General features: G+C 32.3%; 1 protein-coding gene and 1 pseudogene across 2 annotated transcripts; both read left to right on the top strand.

The window, feature by feature from the left end:
• Positions 1–6662: 6662 nt before the first annotated feature.
• LOC123891710 lies at positions 6663–7396 on the top strand (annotated as a pseudogene).
• A 6041-nt stretch (positions 7397–13437) lies between these two features.
• Positions 13438–17094, top strand: LOC123891562 (calcium-dependent mitochondrial ATP-magnesium/phosphate carrier protein 2-like). 2 transcript variants are annotated; one of them, XM_045941438.1, is made up of 5 exons: positions 13438–13598; positions 13820–14299; positions 15478–16266; positions 16351–16441; positions 16546–17094. In XM_045941438.1, exons 2-5 carry the CDS (start codon positions 13900–13902, stop codon positions 16721–16723), a joined length of 1458 nt encoding a protein of 485 aa, XP_045797394.1. In that variant the 5' UTR covers positions 13438–13598; positions 13820–13899; the 3' UTR covers positions 16724–17094. The 2 variants fall into 2 exon arrangements, with proteins under 2 accessions (XP_045797394.1, XP_045797395.1); XM_045941439.1 differs by having other exon boundaries at positions 16533–17094.
• The last annotated feature ends 275 nt before the right edge of the window (positions 17095–17369 follow it).

Here is a 17369-nt window from a genome sequence, read left to right as displayed (position 1 = left end):
CCTTCTTGAAAGCTAGTTAGATTTTTTTAATGTATAAACCATGTAACAAGGTTCACACTCTTTAGCAACTATTGCTATCTTACCTCTTCGAGGTTCTATAACATCTTGTTCGATGTTCTCATCATTGCTTCTGATCACTGGAGTGTGATCAGTTTCAATACCCCCACTAGTGCCCCCACTATTTCTCAATTTAAGGAGAAATTCATTTTCATAGAAATCAACATAATTTGATTCTATGATCATTTTACCATTTAGGTCATAAAACCTATAAGCTTTACGGTTAATTATATACTCAATGAGTATATCTTCATAGGCTCTACTAGTGAATTTAACTCTCTTGGTCTATGGAATTTGAACATAGGCCAGATAAACCCAAGTTCTAATATAAGACAAATTAGATTGTCTTTTCTTCAAAATTCATAAGTTGAAATTTTGTTCTTGTGCTTGGGCACTCTACTTTGCACAAAACAATCAATTAATAAAAATTTCTCACAATAATATAATGAGATGCAACATTTAAATTAAGCATGATTGCAACAATAACTAGCTCGGTAAAGGTTCTATAATTTTTTTTTTTTTTTTTTTAAACTTTACCGTTCATTTCAAAAGAGTAAGGTGCAGTTGTTTCATGATAATTTCATACTCATTGAAAATGTGGGAATCATACTTTTATGCCTCTATCAAAATCATTTGATTTTGTCATTGAATTACTTTTCAATTTCAGTTCCATATAATTGGAACATGTCAAAAACATCACTCACTTTTATTTTTCATAAGATCTATATAAAAATATAACTTGAACAGTCATCAATAAAAGTGATGATTTTTTTCTTCTGTTTCTAATCAAAGTACCATCTAGAGTTTTAATTCACATTGTGCATCCGATTCTTGAATAATTTGTCGGTTGACTTCAGACTTGTGAATTTCTTTCTAGTGTTGTTGTTCAAGACTACAAACACTTCATTTTTCTGATCTTTCTTTCTAGATTCTTCTTCAAAGCGAAGACATCTTATCAGACATTCGAGGGAATATTGTTTCGCCTTTTTATCCTTATTCAGTTGTTATTTTTCAAGTAAAATTGAAATATCTTTCTTCAAAACACTAGCAACTCTGTTGTTATTATAAAAAACATAATTTTTTGTTGCCAATATTTGAAGTGATTTCCTTCAAACCGAAATGGTTTGTTCTAGTTAGCAACATCATAATCTGAGCCAGTAATTTCTTCGGTAGACATGGCAGAAAGGAATACGTCTTAAAATTGTTGATTCCGAGGTTCAAAATCTTTAAAAATAATTTTCAGCCACCGAAGAGATTACTGGACTGAGTCGCGGGTGAATACGCTTTCTTTAAGACGTTTCGCGGCACTGCCCAAAATTGTGCAAGGCAGACGATCAACCACGAAGTCTCCAGGATAAAACAGCCCAGTTCTCAACTGATACCGATAAATACTGCACTGTAGATATCGGACAAGAATTACACCCTCAAATATGGTACTAAAACCATTGCGCCATGATTTTAAGTCCATTCTAATATGGTGCTGAGACCATTCTCATATGGTACTTTGACCATTCTTAAATCAAAGGGATTATAGTAATCATTCTTAATTTAAAGGAACTAGTGATACTTTGATCACTCTCAAACAAACCAAATTAATAATAGTACTGATACTAGTATTAGTATCCTCTAAACAATTTGAAAGAGCTAATGCATCTCTTTCAAATTTGCATAAGCAAATAACGAAGTAAACCACTTAATATGCCTATTAGCTTATTCTAATTTTAATGCGGCACAGTTTCACATCAATATCATTCTCTTCAAGTCAAATACTAAATTTGTATAACTATGTGTGAACTCATTAGCATTCAACCACTAGACAATTTCTATGATGATAACAAGGTATTGAAACCCTTGTGGAATCTTCACAACAACAACATACCTGTACGCTTGACTCTTCAAACATGCATGATGTTGTACGGCAGGGACAGAAACTTCATCTTATAATTAACTTCTTTCTCTTCACCTTATTGATCATACTATGGTTTGGTTGCTGATTTTGTTGCACCAATTTATGAATGATATTTTTAACGTGAGTGAATTGAGCATCATAATATAGTGGCTATTCTTTGTTTCATCTGCTATCTCTATTCACAACTTTTTAGTGGCGGCTGATCTAGCTTAGCGGTTAAAAAAAAATTATAAAGGCTTCACCCTTAAACCAAAATATATTACCCTATAAAGCAATAACTAACAAAGCTAGATATATGGTACCATAACTCTTGACTATACCAATACCTTTGACTACTTCATTTTGCATTTTCCACGTGATGTTTACTAAATAATTAATTAAATAAATAAAGTGTGTAACCTTACCGATATAGGACTTAATTTATTTATTTTTTCTAAATTACAAACTAGTATGCTACACACACTAGTATGTTCTAGTACCCGATGTGGGACTTAAACATTTTATTTTCAATTCACACAATATTGTGCTCTTTGTTCCAACACATCATCAAAATGCTTGCCCATGACAACTCAACCTTCCTTTTAGATTCACTTCTAGTAATTATGTTGATCCTATTTTCGGAGAAATTTCAAAAGGTCTAAGGCACCGCAATTCACTGCGACGTTATAATTTCTATCATATTGCAAGATTAGTCCCCCAAGGTCCTAATCCACTTCATCGTCGTTAAATAAATTTTTTTGAGCACTAAAAAAGCTACATTTGGGTTTGCTTTTGTGTTAAATAATAAACGTGTTAAAATATTTTTCTCCATTTCATTTTAAGTTTATCTTTTTTCAGTTTGTTTACTTTCTTTTAAAGAGTTTAACGACAAAATTTATACACATTAAGTGTTTTTTTTACTAATATACACATTAATTGTTAAAAAGTGAAAAATTGCGAGTTCAAACTTATGGTACAACATATCGAATACTATTTCTACATCCTTCTATCATTTAAGCTTTATTTACAAGTTTCTTTTCTCGTTTTCTATTGTTTTCTATTTGTAGATTACAATGTTCAAAGTAATTTTCGTTATATGCTTGACTATTTATTACAAAGTGACAAATAGATAAAATGAAATAATATATAAATTGTTAAGACTAAAAGTATTTTACTAGAAGGTCAATTAATAGTCTTACGAGGGTCCACTATTTTTTTCAAAGAATGGTCCACTATTTCATAAAATGTTGACATCATATTATCTTGCAACGAGTCTGTTTGATTGGGGACAAATGGAGATGAGAACAAAATTCCTCCTAGATCATCTCTTGTATTTTTTTTTTTCCAAATTGAAGGCGGTGATGACGAGTTATTAAACTTTTGATTACATCAACTTACATCAACAAAATTACTCTTATTTAAAGTCAACACTATGCTTATTAAAATTTCAAGGATTAAGCTTTCTCTTTGTTTTTTATTGAAAAAAATAAAGAAAATGCTCACAAGTGTCTCGTGTGAAACAATCCATAAACGAGGCATGCAACTCTAAGGATGTATCAAAAGAGAAATTTTTGTTGGTTCTACCTTCTATTTTTTACGACGAGAATAAATCTTTGGGTAAATAGGGTTTTACCCCCCTGCAAAATAGGAGAATTTTGCATTACCCCCTGTAAAATAAAAAGTTGTGATTCCCCCCTCGTAATATTAAGATTCTTTGTTTTACCCCCCTGAATTGACAACATGGATTTAGAATCTTAATTTTGCTGACATGGCAATCATACGTGGCTTTTTTTTTACACATGGCTTTTTTTTTACTGTTTTTATTTATTTAATTTTTATTTTGCCACATATTGAGCTATGTCATTTAAAAAAAATAAAAAACAAAAAAGGGGAAAAACAAACAGCAAGAAACATCAACAATCTTCACCACTCTCATGGGAAGAATAAACAACAACAACAAACTTCATCTTCAATCTTAAATTTCATCTCATCAATTCAATCTCAAACCCATAAATCCAAAACCATAAAAAACTCATAAGTTTCTCAAAACATAAAATCTCACAGTTCATTCTCCACCACCACCGTCGTCGTCCATCTCTCTTTCCCACCAATTGCATCTCTCTTCCTTGCAGCATCACTCTCAATTTTGTTGTTTGTTGATTTTCCAAAAAATTAAAATTAAATCAGAATTAATGATGTTTGGAGAACATGTGTTGTTGTTATTTTTCTTGAACTTGTAATTGCTAACCCAACCCATATCCTTCACCAAGATCAAAGGAATGAACACGTGAGAGGTAGAGACCAGGAATGAGAGGGATGAAGGAGTTGATTATGTTAGGGTTGTTGTTGGTGGTGGTGGTTATGGAGGAGGTGGAGGAAGAGTTTGAATTGGAGGAATTGTGGAGATGATGAATTTTTTTTTTCGATTTAGGGATTTGAGATGAAAATTGCTCCCTGAGATTTGATATGAAGGTTGTTTTTTGGAAAAAAAATTTGTGGGATTTGAGATGAAGATTTTTTTATTTTTTTAATTTTAAATAACAATGGTTTGGAATAATTATAATAATAAGAATAAATAAAAATTCTAAGAAAATCCACATATGCATGCCACATCATAAAAAAAAAAGATTTCATGTCTAGTTGGCGAATTAGGGGGGTAATTGAATGAATCTTTATATTACAGAGGGGTAATCACAAAAAAAATTTTTGCAGGGGGGTAATGCAAAATTCACCCATTTTGCAGGGGGTAAAACCCTATTTACCCTAAATCTTTTTATCCAAGAATCATCCAAAAATGGATCTAGACCTCTTGCATAAATGATTTTCAAGACTCAAAACCAAGAATAATGTTATTTACTATAGCAACTGGTCAGTCAATCAATAGATTTAATTAGAACTGGAATTGACGAAGAACCCATACTAGTAATTATTATTAAAAAAAATATTAGGGACATCATGAGATTAACTCATTTAAAATTAAGAAAAAGATAAAATTAAAAAATAAAATGATCAAATGAGTAATAATAATATTAAGAAAAAGATGTCCCGTGAGCTTAACTCATTTAATAGGGACATCATATTTTAGATGTTGGGGCTAGAGTTTAAATCTCAAACACCGTACTAAGATAAGAGAAAATGCGAGAGAGGATGCAAATTTGTGTTATATGGGCCATACAATATTAGTAGGCCCGCAAATGTAAACCTAGCGACAATATATAAATAAATAGCACCTGAAATTCCCAAAGTAAGTCACAATCATAGCTAATTATTAAATTAGGGTTTAATCAATCGTCTTCTCCATGATGGAAACTGACGACGACGATTATTCCTACATATTGCAGAAGAAGATGATAATCACTTCTCTGTTTTAACTGAATCTGACATAAAGCGTCTTCAAAACGAAGACATCAATCACATTTCATAAATTCTCTCAATATCCAAAGCCACTTCATCCCTTTTACTCTCCGGCTACAATGGGAGCGTTTGAAAATCAACAACAAGTTCAAAAAATCACTGGCTTATTGATAACTCACTATTTGTGATGTTTGTTATCTCTATTACTTGATTATTACCTGACCAGACGGTGATTTATAGTTGCTTTAGATTCATTTTATTATGTTTTTGAGTCTAGTGATGTACTTAGGAGTCAAGACAGACCACTGAGTGAAGTTGAAGAACGCCTCAGAGATAATGAATGATAATCAGAGTCAAGACCTCATGAGTCCATACAAATTTGATGATTGGAGTCAAAACGTGAGTCAAACTTGGCCACGTCAGAGTTGAAACGTTGAATGAAGCTGCATAGTGGAGGAAAGACAGCCTGACTATTTTCTAAGTGTAGTACGATACTTTCCTTTGTATTGGCTAGTTTGGGGAATATTCTTTGGTTAGTGGGGTGATCTTTCTCCACTCATTAGAGGCCCAATTCCCAATATTGATGCTTATATAAAGGGACCTCTAAACCTAATTTTATCAATCTTCGAAAGCTCATCTTAGATCTATCATCTGTACTATCAAGCGCAGCCATCCCGGTGAAGAGGCGACGCAACTCTGAGATCCAATAATCGGTGCTTCGCCGCCGTTGATCGGAGGTTTATTTTTCTTTATGATTTGTAAATCTCTATCTATGGTTGTATCGGTTACTCAGCTCAATATGAGCTAAACTCTCTATAGTTGGAATTATGTGAAGCTTAATTGATTTCGATGTTGTTTATGTGATGTGATTGTGTGATTGTTTATGCTACTTTATTTTCTCTTGAGTTAATTCTATATGTTTTTATCTTAGCTTGATCACCTTAGATTTAAACACAAGTTCATTGTTATGAGACATCTAACATTGAATGGATCTAGAGAAATAATATGGTAGGGTATGGACACATCACTCTTTCTTAAAGGACTTAGACATAAGCCTTAAGGCCATAGTGAGAATGAAGCGGACTTAATGTAATGGAAACAGTACTACGTATTGAACCTAGACATAAGAATCGTCTTGACTGTTGTTTTATCATCTAACGTTGTAGACATGCACCACTAGGTAAGCTTGCTCATAGTAGTCTTGACACCACATATCACTCACACAACATTGATTAACGTTAAGTGGATCATAAGACCAACTACTTTATATGTTTGTTACCAAAATGATGTTTAATTGTCTTTCCCTAATAAGCATAAGTACAATTGTGAAATTGATGAGATAACGTTCCACTAAGCAATTCTCATGGGATCGATACTTTTCTTATTACTTGCTACAAAATTGATTGTGTATACTTGCACACGACAGTTTGCGGACGACTTATCATCAAATCAACAAATTCACACTTGTGATATCTGTTTTGAAACGTTTTCTAAAGATGACATCAAGTCATCATGATGTGGGCATCCATTTTGTATTAATTATTGGAATCAATATATCGATACAAACATCAATGATCGTAATTGCTTTGAACTGAGATGTCCTCAACCTTCTTGCAATGCAGCTATTGATGAAGACATGATTTATCAATTAGCAAGTGAGTCAAGAAAGATTAAATATGATCGATTTTTGATTCCTTCTTATGTGGAAACTAACAATAATCGAAATTGAAGTGGTGTCCTACTCCGGATTGTGGTTATGCTATAGATTATGATTTAACTAATTCTAGTTCTAGGTTAAATTATGATGTTAGATGTCTTTGTTATCATAGCTTTTTTTGGAATTGTGGGGAAAAAGCTCATGCACTGACGGATTTTGAAACTGTTGCTAAATGGATGGGAAAGATTTGTTCTAATATTGTGATTTCAACTAATAGTTTGATTATTGCTAACACAAAACCATGTCCTATTGCAAGATATATACCTATTCAGAAAAACGAAGGATGTCGTCTAATGAAATGCAAATTATGTAAGTTTAACTTTTGCTGGTTATGTCTCCGTGATTTGGGTATATGTCTAAAAGAACATAAAAAAAATTAAACGTTGAACAAGTTTAGAAATTACGACAAGAGGCATATGGTGATGAAATGCAAATAAACATATACAATGCAAGAAATTTGGAAAGGGACACTTACTGCTATGAAAGTTGGACTAAAAACGAAATTTCAAGAAAAAATGCGCTTTCGAAATTGATTGAGATTAATAGTAATGTGTAGATAAAGAGTTTGAGTATATCAAGGGAAAAGCCTGAAGGTTATTTTGTTTTCCTAAAGGATTCTCAAATGGGCTGATGTATATGGAAACAATCTTAATTATATACTTTTTTCTCCGACATTAATTATAAACAAGTTTTCATTTTTTAGATTTATTAGATAGCTAACGTATGACCTTAATAATAGAGCAGATACATTAATTATTCAATAAATCTAAAAAGTGCAAATTTACTTATATTTAAAGCCTAAGAGAATACCACTACCCCCGTCCCCTAATAATAAGACCATGTTTGACAAAAACGTACTATTCATTTACCTTGTTTTGACTGTATTTTTTTAATAATGTACAAATGTAAATATTAGCATATAAGATCTTGTTTATTTTGTTTTTTGACACATAATCATTTTTAAGGGTATTTGTGTCTTTATTAAAAAAAGTCAGTAGAAAAATGCTAAAAAATTTCTAACATTTCTCAGCAGGATTCGAGGCCTTAACCTTTTAGTTACACTTCTTATTATATTTACCACTAAGCCATACGAATTAATTTGTTATATTTTTGGAACCAATATGAGTTAAATGCCAAATTGTAACCACAAAACTCCACTTTATTTGTTACTTCTCCGACGATTTTTTTTTAATCTAAAAATCCAATTTTTTGTATGTAACCCAATTTTTTTTTTTAGGTGTTTACTTCCATTTTAATATTTTATGTCATCAATACATTGGTCAGATATTTTAATAAGTAATTTCAATATTTTAATATTTTGTTGAGGTGGTTTCCTGATCTTTAATAATTTATGTAGGACCTAAATTTATACTCAGATATTAATGGGAGAACCTATTGTTTTTCCGATTTCTACGAGATTTGTATTTTTAATCATATATTAATAAAGTTGTCAATTCTTCATAATTTCTACATGGCATATATTTATACTCATATATTAATATAATGATCTAATTTTTTGTGGGATTTCTGCGAGACCTATGTTTTTACTCTTATTAATGAAGTTTTCAGTTTTTTACTATTTTTTGTGAGATCTGTATTTATACTCATATATTAATACGAAAATCTCCTGTTTTTTGTGATTCTCAAAGAACTTGTGTTTTTACTAATATATTATGTTGTCTATTTTTTTTAATAATTTTACGGGCTATATTCATATTAATATGGGAACCTCTTTTTTTTGTTATATCCACGGACCTTATATTTTTACTCCTATATTAATAAAGTTGTTTGTTTTTTTTATAATTTTACGAGTTATACTCATATATTTATACGGGGACATAATCTTTTATGTGAATTATGTGAGACCTATATTTATGCTCTTATTAACAAGGTTTACTGATATTTAATAATTTATGTAGAACCTAAATTTATACTCATATTTAATACGGTGACCTAATTATTTTGATGATTGTTGTGAGACCTATATTTTCACTAACATATTAATAAGGTTGCCTTTTTTTAATAATTTTTACGGGACTATATTCATACTCACATATATATTTATTACAAGACCTAAAAAAATAAGATACATGTGAAAATCTCATGTTACCCCTACTTAATAATTTGACACATCATCATTTTAATGGGTATTTTGTGTCATATTTGAAAGTTAGTAAATAATTTCAATATTTTAAAAAATTTCTTGAGGTGGTTAATTCAATTTTAATATTTTACTCCTTCCGTTTTTTTATAAGTGTCCAGTTAGAATGATAACACTAAATTAAGAAAGTGGATTTTTGCACACTATCTTCCTATTATACCCTCATCTTAATTCACCAATAAATTACTATTTTTTTGCACTTTTTCAAATAAATTTTAGTTTTCAATTTTTTACTATTCTTTTTTGAGCTATATTTATAATCATATATTAATACGAGAACCTAATCTTTTGTGTGATTTCTGGGACCTATGTGTTTTTTCTTTGGGTATATGGGGACATATGTGTTTTACTCATTAATAAGCTTGCCCATATTTTATAACATTTGCGGGACCTATATTTATACTCATATATTAATATGGAAACTTTTTTGTTTGTGTAGTTTCTACGAGACTTATACTTTTAATTATATATTAATTAAGTTGTTTGTAACAAAAATAAAATAAAAATTAAGTTGTCTATTTTATTTTATTTTTACAATTTTACAGGTTATACTCATATTTAATACGGTGACCTAATTATTTTGATGATTGTTGCGAGACCTATATTTTCACATACGATTACTTATTTTTTTAATAATTTTTACATGACTATATTTATACTCATATATTAATACACTGACATAAGTTTTTTGGTGATTTTTACAAGACCTATATTTTTTAACATTATCTATATTTTTTAACATAAGTTTTTTGGTGATTTTTACAAGACCTATATTTTTAACATTATTTTTTAATAAGGTAGCTTTTTTCTTTTATAATTTTGACATTATCTATATTTATATTCTTATATTAATATGGAGATCTGAGATTTTGGTGATGATTTTACCATTGTTCTTTTTCTATTTTTTTTTACCAAATATTATATGCCTTCTATTTTTTATTTTTTTTTAATATTTTAATCTACTTTCCAATAAATTTCATCTTACCAAATGAGGAGCGGCAACGCCGCGACTCCCGTGCGGACGCACGGGTGTCATGCTAGTTAGTTATCAAAATTGCACATTGGCATACTTGGAATGATCAAACAAGATCTTATAATTAGAGACAAATGTAGTATAAAATAAGATCATCCTAATTAGTAATTAGAAAAAGCTAAGATGTGCCCTAAGGGAACATTATAAGATACTCTATATAGCAATTTTGTCTTAAAAGTTGTGCATTCAACTTTTACAAAATCAAAATCTTGTTTTTTCCAATACAAAACTTCTATTTAAGCTCCTTAGCATGTGCCTTTAGGGAAGACATGTCAGGCGCATTACGCTCAAAAGGTGAGATAGTTTTAACAGTTGCCTCAAGTGGGATCGCTGCATTGCTTATACCTGGAGGTAGAACAACACATTCAAGGTTTTGTATTCCTCTAAATGTTGACGAGTTTTCAACATGTACCATAGTTCCTAAAAGCCCTTTGGCGCTATTAATACAAAAAACAAAACTCATTATATGGGATGAAGCACCAATGATGCAGAAACACTGTTTCAAAGCTGTTGATCGAACTTTAAAAGATATTCTCAAGTCTGTTGATGAAAAAAATAAACACATTCCCTTCGATGGAAAAGTTGTTGTTTTTGGTGGAGATTTTAGACAAATTCTACCAGTAATACCCAATGGTACAAGGCCAGAAGTTGTTCATGCTACTATTAATTCTTCGGTTCTTTGGAATTTTTATGAAGTTTTAACATTGAGTAAAAACACGAGGCTTCTCGGTGGTACTTCGAGTGCAGACGTTGAACAAAGAAGATTATTTTCTGAATGAGTTTTGAGTATTGGCGATGGAGAAATTGGAGATGACAACAACGATGATTTAGAACTTGACATTTCATCAGATTTATTGATTCCAAATTCAGGTGATCCTCTTGCTTCAATCGTTGAAAACACTTATCCTCAACTTTTACAAAACATGAACGATATAACGTATTTCCAAAATAGAGCTATACTAGCTCCTAAAAATTCAATAGTAGACACAATAAATGATTATATGTTGGATGTAATTCATGGTGAAGAAAAAACATATTTGAGTTTTAATACTCGAATTACACAAAATGTAGACGGTTAAATAGTGGATGATGTTCATGTTAGGAAATCGTTTCATAAAACACTTTTATAAACGCAGCGGAATTTTAAAATTAAGATTTCCTATCAATGGATTCTTGTGAATGAGCATGATCAGGTCTAGAATATTACCTTTGAAGAACAAAACTGTGGCCGCCTTTATCGATCACAAGCACCGCACTTGCAGCACCTCCACTTAGTCCACACGAACAGAAACCTTCAATCTCACAGTGCTAGCTGTTCTTGGATGAAGGCTGAGGGAATTTTGTGCGGTTTAGGGTTTAGAGAAATTCAGAATTTTCTAAACTCAGTTAGGGTTTCAAAAAGTGTAACTTCTGAACTTCATAAGGCTCTATTTATAGAGTTTCTTATGAGGTCTTTAGTTTACACGAAATTGGGCTTCTCAAGCCCAATAACCATTTTTCACTAACTGCACCCCCACAATAAGTCTTACTTATTTTTTCCCTTCTTAACTGTCCTTATGTGTGTGACCCTGTAGGTTCTTATGACGTTGGCAATAATATTAATCGTAATATTATAAACAGTGAGCGGTATCTAGCAACACATCACTGTTACCCAAGTCATAGGAATGTCACGTGATCTGACTAACCTTTCCGTGATAAATATCTTGTGCACAATTACCCTTTTGTCCTCATGTCTATATTGAACACAAGGCATAGTATGTCATCCTTGTCTAGTTCAATATTGGGCCCATAGACATATCTCCCGTTATGTAGGAGGGACAAATTCCATCTAGGTCACTCATGTCCCTCAGCATGATTCGTGGGATACCCATCAACCATCTTTATAATTATCCAGTTACGGATAACGTTTGAATGACAACAAGGTATTACACTCCTGCATCTAGGGTACATAGTGGTTTCAGGTCGAAGGGTGGAATACACCTTTTATCACTATGAGAAAACTTATGACATTTCATAACACTCTATGTAGTATTCTCATGGTGGGTCAATCCGATATAAAGTTACCCTTAACATTTATATCTATGTGAAGACTTGATAACTCATTATCCATGATCAGTGAGATATGATCATCAGTCTACCAACATAATAGTCTTTATGCTTTATCGTTATCCCATTTCACAATAAAACTTGACTATGGATATGTTTAAGAATAGTGTTCTTATATTTAATGGAATCTCACGATTAAGTCATACTTAACGTTCCATAAGTGAACTGACTATTCTAGGGACTTTATCATTTTATCATATATAAAATAAATAAAGAAAAGCCTTTTATTTGATAAGTAAATTATTCAATACATCTATTATTCAATTATAAGTAATTGGCCTCTAGGGCTTACACCAACAGTTCATACTCCCGAATTTTTGAACACGATTTCTACGTCGGGACTTCAAAATCACAAGTTAAAGTTGGAGTTCCAGTTATGCTATTAAGGAATTTGAATAAAAAATTAGGATTATGCAATGGAACAAGACTTATTATTACGAGATTGGGAAAACGTGCTCTTGAAGGAAAAATTATTTCATGAAGTAATATTGGTAATCAGGTTTTCATACCTAGATTTTCTCTGACACCATCTGACGTGAGTACTCCTTTTAAATTTCAACGGAGACAATTTCCTATAATGATTTCTTTTGCGATGACTATTATTAAGAGTCAGGGACAATCTTTAAAGCATGTTGGGATATATCTCCATCGCCAGTGTTTTCACATGGTTAGTTGTATGTTACAATTTCAAGAGTTACTTCTATAAAAGGATTAAAAATATTGACCATCGATGACGATGGTGAAGATACGACTAAGACTTCGAATATGATATATAAGGAAGTCTTCCGTAATATAACATAATTTTCTTTGTATGAATATTTATCCAAAATTATTGTTGAACTATCGTTTAATGTTACTCAACTTTTTTCATATACCTTACATTACATTATTGAAATTATTATATCTTATTTAATCATTATATATCTTACTGCTAATCAGAACCGTATATCACACGGATCAATGATATAGTTTCAATAAAAAGAAGAAAACTTCTAGACTCCAACCAAAGTTTTCTACATCTTACACTGTGTCCAAATCCGAATCATCACAATCACATTCTTTATTTCATTAATTAATTAATTTCTTTATTATTAATATTAATATTATTATTATTTTATTATTTCTCTTATTTTGTGTGTTCATCATCTATTCGCCGATACACAAATATTCTATTCTTCTCCGTGATGACGACCATCATCTCCGGCGATCCCCCTCATCGGCGCCGGCATTAACCTCACTCCTCAATCTCCATGTAACCGCATCAACTCCTTTTCCCAAAACGGTAACAAAATTCTCTTCTCTTCACTCTTTCCATGTCGTTTCGCTCAATTCCCAATTTCACGCAAATCAAATCGAATATGCTTCTCTTATTCGATCATCATTATTGTCACTTTATCACTTACATTAGCGTTGTCGAATCTAATCGCGTTTCAAAATCACACTTTTTTTCATTCTTCATTTCCTATTAATAACTAACTAACTTTTTGTTCTTTTTCTTTTCAGTGTGGAATTTGAATTTAATTGAATTGAATTGGATTAAATTGGATTGAATTGAATTGAATATCGGTTTTTTTGGATCATCAATGGGGTTAAAATCGAAGGAAGAGCGTTCAAACCCGGTGAAAAAACCGGGTCCAGTAACAATGGATCATGTTTTATTGGCATCACAAGAGACAAAGGAACAAAGGGATAAGAGAATTCGAAGCCTTTTTGATTTCTTCGATAAGGAGAGTCGCGGTTATTTGGATTTTGCTCACATTGAAGCCGGTTTAACTGCTCTTGAGATTCCTTCTGAGTATAAATATGCTACTGATTTGTTGAATGCTTGTGATGCAAACAAAGATGGCCGTGTTGATTTTGTTGAGTTTAAGAAGTATATGGATGATAAAGAGCTTGAGCTTTATCGTATATTTCAAGCTATTGATGTTGAACATAATGGTTGCATTGTGCCTGAGGAGCTATGGGAGGCACTTGTAAGAGCAGGCATGTCTCGTCTTTTCTTTTGTTGCTTTCTTTATTTTAGAATTCAGTGTTCAATTTTGTTGATATCTTAGTTATTTGATTGTTTCACTTTCTCTTGATTTTGATTTCTATTTATATTTCCTGATATGGTAGTTTTAGATGCAATTAAAATGATACTTATTTTGTCTTGGTATGGTAGTTTTAGATGCGATTAAATGTAATGACACTTATTTTGCAATGGATTCTGATTCCACCATGGACTTGGATTACATGCAGTAACAAATTTATGAATTCAGTTAGTATGTTAGAAGTAGAATAAAGACTGTTTGGCTCGATAAATTATAGGAACTGCTGAGTGAAGATTGGATTAGTCGTCAGGAACTTGGAATGAGTTGTCAGTTGTACACTTCATCTGGCAGTTTTGATTTGATGAGTGTAGTGAATGTGTGATCCTATCACTGCAGAGAATTTGGTTATGGATTACACCCTATCATGGCAGTAACAATCCATTATTTGGATAAGTTGTGCCTGGGATGGTTTAAGTTGTAAGACACTTGGACTGTTTAAAATAGTGCAACAATGTAAAGTTGCTTACTAATGTTCTTTTAACCATGCCATACTTGTCATTTATCCTCTTAGAAATTTGTGTTAGCATGAGAGAAGCCGTGATTACATTTTCTGATCGAGTGGTGAGAGTATTGCACATTTTGGCATATTCTTTTCTGTTGGAGGCAATTTATGTATAAAATTTGCTTAGCTGCATAGACTCTAGTTGCATTGTTGAAAGTTGAAAGGAAAGGGAAAAAGAAAACCATCTGTTAAAGCAACCTTCCCTTGCATGTCACCTTATCAACTAAGTGATTTACCAGTTTTTAAAGCTTCTTTTAATCGGTAGTTATATTCATAACTTAGCACTGCCATGACAGTTATCAATTGCTATGTAACTTTATTTTGATTGAACTCCATGTCCTTATTGTTTGATTGACATATCACTCTAGTTTGCCATTTTACTTTTACGTGTTCTGAATTAACGATTGACAACTTAAACAAAAAAGTCCATTTGATTGCAAATGTTGAAGTTGGATCCAAGTTATCTAATTATTTAGTGATTCTTGTTATATGATTTAGATTTTTTAGGTTTTGTGATATGCATTGGTAGTTGGTTCATTCTATAAACCGCACTAGTCTCTCTATTTCAGGGATAAAAATTGATGACCAGGAACTCGCTCAATTTGTTGAGAGTGTTGATACGGATCATAATGGTGTTATAACATTTGAGGAATGGAGGGATTTTCTGTTGCTTTACCCTCACGAGGCAACTATTGAGAACATTTACCATTATTTGGAGCGGATATGCATGGTTGATATCGGGGAACAAACTGTTATTCCCGCAGGTGTTGGTAAGCACATTCATGCAAGTAGGTATCTGATCGCAGGAGGAGTGGCAGGTGCTGCATCACGGACAGCAACTGCACCTCTTGACCGTCTAAAGGTTGTATTGCAAGTCCAAACAACAAAAGCTCATATAATGCCTGCAGTGAAAGATCTTTGGAAAGCAGGAGGTTTAGTAGGATTTTTCCGAGGCAATGGCTTAAATGTTCTTAAGGTGGCTCCTGAGAGTGCCATTAGATTTTATACCTATGAGATGATGAAGACCTTCATTGTCGATGCTAAAGGAGGAGAGGAGAAGGCTGATATTGGAGGGATGGGGCGGCTGCTGGCTGGTGGTATAGCTGGAGCTGTAGCTCAAACTGCAATATACCCTATGGATCTCGTTAAGACCCGACTACAAACATATTCTTGTGCAACTGGAAAAGTTCCTAGTCTTGGTACCCTTGCAAAAGATATATTGGTTCAGGATGGACCCCGGGCTTTTTATAGGGGATTGATTCCTTCTATTCTTGGGATTATCCCATATGCTGGGATTGATCTAGCTGCTTATGAAACCTTAAAGGAGATGTCAAAAAAGTATATTATTCAGGAAGGAGGTAAAAACAATAAACTTATTTGTTTCTTATCTTCGGTATCAGGTATTGCCTTCAATTGTGTTTAAATTTTGCGATTTTCTATAGAACCTGGCCCTCTGGTACAATTAGGATGTGGGACAGTATCAGGAGCTCTTGGAGCAACATGTGTTTACCCATTACAGGTCGTTAGAACAAGGTAAGTTTTGGCTCTAAAATGTTGTTTGTTAAACACCTATCTTGTATCTTCAACCATTTTGGCTATCTATCGAAAATAAAATGTAAAACAGCTTCTGATTTCAGAATGCAGGCCCGAGGCACTTATAAAGGAATGGGTGATGTATTTAAAAAAACCTTGCAACATGAAGGATTTAGGGGATTCTACAAAGGAATATTTCCCAACTTGCTCAAAGTTGTCCCATCAGCAAGTATCACTTATATGGTTTACGAGTCTATGAAAAAAAGTTTGGATTTGGAGTGAAAACATTTACTGCTTTATTCGATAACTACTATTATTGACATCGCTGATAGTTGGCAATTGTTGGGAATGCTTTTGCTGTGAAGACATTGATGACAAGAATAAAGTCAACAATTGATTATTGTGACAATTGTCTGAATTCATTCTTATATATAAATAACATTACTTTCTTCAAAATTCTTGGGAGGACAAAATTGGTTTGTCCTGCTTGTTGCTTCATTAACTTATATGAAGCTTCACATACATTAGCAGATTTTGTTGTATGATAGAGAAGCATACAGTGTTAGGATTCGATTTTTGTAATTGTAATTTGTAATAATTAGTGTCTTAGGTTGATTATCGTACTCTCAAAATTGATAATTTTTTTTCTTCAACCTCTCCTGCCTCATTTATTTGCTGGATTTGCTACTATTAGAAATTCTGATTTTGGCACTGGCTATTAGTGGTATTTTATATTGGTCAGTTTTTGTTTGAGGACAAGTGTTATCCGTTTGAGTAGACCTCAATGCTCAAAGAGCGTGTTATGGTTGGTGAGGAGCATTGTTTTGAGGGAGGTAAAGCGTGGTTGACAAGCCACTTCGAGGAAGCGACTGGAGTGCTTTCATCAAATGATGCATATGGGCCGAGCCATTCCCATCCCAATTGGTGG

Source organism: Trifolium pratense, linkage group LG6, assembly GCF_020283565.1.
Source record: "Trifolium pratense cultivar HEN17-A07 linkage group LG6, ARS_RC_1.1, whole genome shotgun sequence".
NCBI classification, from domain to species: domain Eukaryota; kingdom Viridiplantae; phylum Streptophyta; class Magnoliopsida; order Fabales; family Fabaceae; genus Trifolium; species Trifolium pratense.
Note: the sequence above shows the minus strand (reverse complement) of the source record. Positions and strands in the feature narration are given on the sequence as shown.

Bases quoted from the DNA above. Each gene is read 5' to 3' on its own strand.
- LOC123891562 (XM_045941438.1), top strand. From the start codon at position 13,900: ATGGGGTTAAAATCGAAGGAAGAGCGTTCAAACCCGGTGAAAAAACCG. The intron at 16,267-16,350 runs GTAAAAACAATA...GATTTTCTATAG, and splicing joins GTATATTATTCAGGAAGGAG to AACCTGGCCCTCTGGTACAA. The intron at 16,442-16,545 runs GTAAGTTTTGGC...TTCTGATTTCAG, and splicing joins TTACAGGTCGTTAGAACAAG to AATGCAGGCCCGAGGCACTT.